We start from the raw sequence: 1,867 nt of genomic DNA on the forward strand, positions 1-1,867 counted from the left end.
TTGTCGGACTTGTGAAGCCAAACTCTTCTGTGGCCCCGCGTTAGGTCGTAAAACCTTAAAATCGCGAGGGTCACATAATCTTAAAAAAGCTACATTGCAACTTGTACATAAATCTTTGCATTCGAATGGAATTACATGTCACGCCCCTTATCTCCCTCCTTCCTGCCCCTGCAGACCTTCGCTTCGATGGTGCGTCCAGGGTGAAGAAGCGAATTCCATTGCCCTCGCGCAAAAAGGCCGGAGTTGAACGACCATGGCTCGTTTGTTTCAGTCGTGGTGTGCAGGATAGCTAACCCCAGATGCCAAAGCTCTATGTTGCTCTATCTGCAATTTTTCGTAATGAAAATGCATGCGATGAGTGACATTAGTTATTAGCCAATGCAACATTTGAGTTTGATGTGTTTGCGGTAGTATAGAAAAGCAAAGTAAGAGCTTGTGCATACCTGGAAAAGTTCGTGGAGTTTGTTGTTGAGGTAGCAATATTCTTGTTCAAGCAACTCCAAGGCTCTCAAACACCTAAAAGGAAATATAAAGGTCACTTCGGTCTAAGCAAAATAAAGAAGGAAAAAGTAAAAGGTTTGGGAAGCCAGCATTGTTTCGCTTCTCCGGCGAGTAAGTGCAACAGTGAAAACGGACGCGAAAACAATGAAGTACCCGGCATGGTTGCTCTGCCCGGAAGCGCTGCGGAAGGCGATGCAGACGTTCCGGACGCGCTTGGCACAGATGCTGGAGCTGCCTCCCATCATCTGTTTCAAGTGTATCTCCATCTTCCTGTAGTCCGACAGCTCTCTGTCCATCCTGTCTCCAACGCATCCCATCATGATCAACGAACAAAGAAGCAAACTCAAGGGAGAGAAACAGGATTAGCCAAAATTTGCACGACCAGCCATTTGTCGAACTGTATAGGTTGAGTGAAAGTAAATTTCTGGATCAACAGGTGAAAGAGGACATACACACACGGCGGTCCCATTATTATAGGAGAGAAATATATGCAATAGAGATAGGATGTGAAGTTTATCTTGCAGAGAGTGGTGATCCTCCACAAGTTCGAGTGAACAGAGTTGGTCGAGTATGTGACGTTTTCTAGATACCCAAATGCAAGAAAAGGTAAAAAAATAAAAAATAAAAATCTCGAAGGAGAAGTTAATTACAGGAGCAATCGGAGGTTGCGGAGGAGCTTCTCGGACTCGTGGAAGTAGATGGTCATGACCACCGACACGAAGTTTGAGGAGTTCTCGTCATGGAGCTGTTGCAGCTGCAAGAACTGCTCATCCAGCACTCCATGCCAACACTATCCATATGAGTTGCGTATGCATATCTCATCGAGCAGCTTCAATATTGCAGATTTGCCATGTTTTTTCTTTTTCCTTTTTTTTTTTTTTTTGGTTGTTGCTGTAGAGATTGGCCTCGGCGATTTGATTGGATTGATATAATAGCAGCGCGACTAGCTTTAGGACGTTTCGGTAGCTTTTCCTCAAAAGCTATCACGAAAAGATCTGTTTACTTGGCTTTTAGGGCTTTGCATATACGAGTCCGCGCTTTAGGCCCATTAGAGTTTCCCGCAAACCAGCCGCAGATCTCCTTGGAAAACCACACCTTTATATAAATTTTCTACCATGACGGTAACACCAGCCTCCCTATTGGCCTTGTGGTTGGGACTTGACATAGAATCAATCCCAAGGTCACGGGTTCGAGGAATGGTATGAGAGAGAGGAGAAGAGAGAGAAGAAGATGAGGTATTCTAAAATACCTCTTTTTTGTTCCTCTCTTTTCTACACCGTTACTTGTATTGGACAAACGACTTTTATATCGTAGCTAATTATTTTCGGAATAGGTCATTTTGCTAGTGTTTTTAGAATTGCATCAT

General features: G+C 43.9%; 1 protein-coding gene across 1 annotated transcript; it reads right to left on the reverse strand.

Moving 5' to 3' along the window:
• Window positions 1–267: 267 nt before the first annotated feature.
• Window positions 268–1,618, reverse strand: LOC104452213 (pseudo histidine-containing phosphotransfer protein 6-like). The gene is made up of 5 exons (XM_018875803.2): window positions 1,568–1,618; window positions 1,152–1,291; window positions 655–798; window positions 444–516; window positions 268–324 (listed from the first exon to the last, which is right to left on the reverse strand). Exons 1-5 carry the CDS (start codon window positions 1,616–1,618, stop codon window positions 268–270), a joined length of 465 nt encoding a protein of 154 aa, XP_018731348.2.
• Window positions 1,619–1,867: the final 249 nt, after the last annotated feature.

The sequence above is a fragment of the Eucalyptus grandis genome, chromosome 6 (genome assembly GCF_016545825.1).
Source record: "Eucalyptus grandis isolate ANBG69807.140 chromosome 6, ASM1654582v1, whole genome shotgun sequence".
NCBI classification, from domain to species: domain Eukaryota; kingdom Viridiplantae; phylum Streptophyta; class Magnoliopsida; order Myrtales; family Myrtaceae; genus Eucalyptus; species Eucalyptus grandis.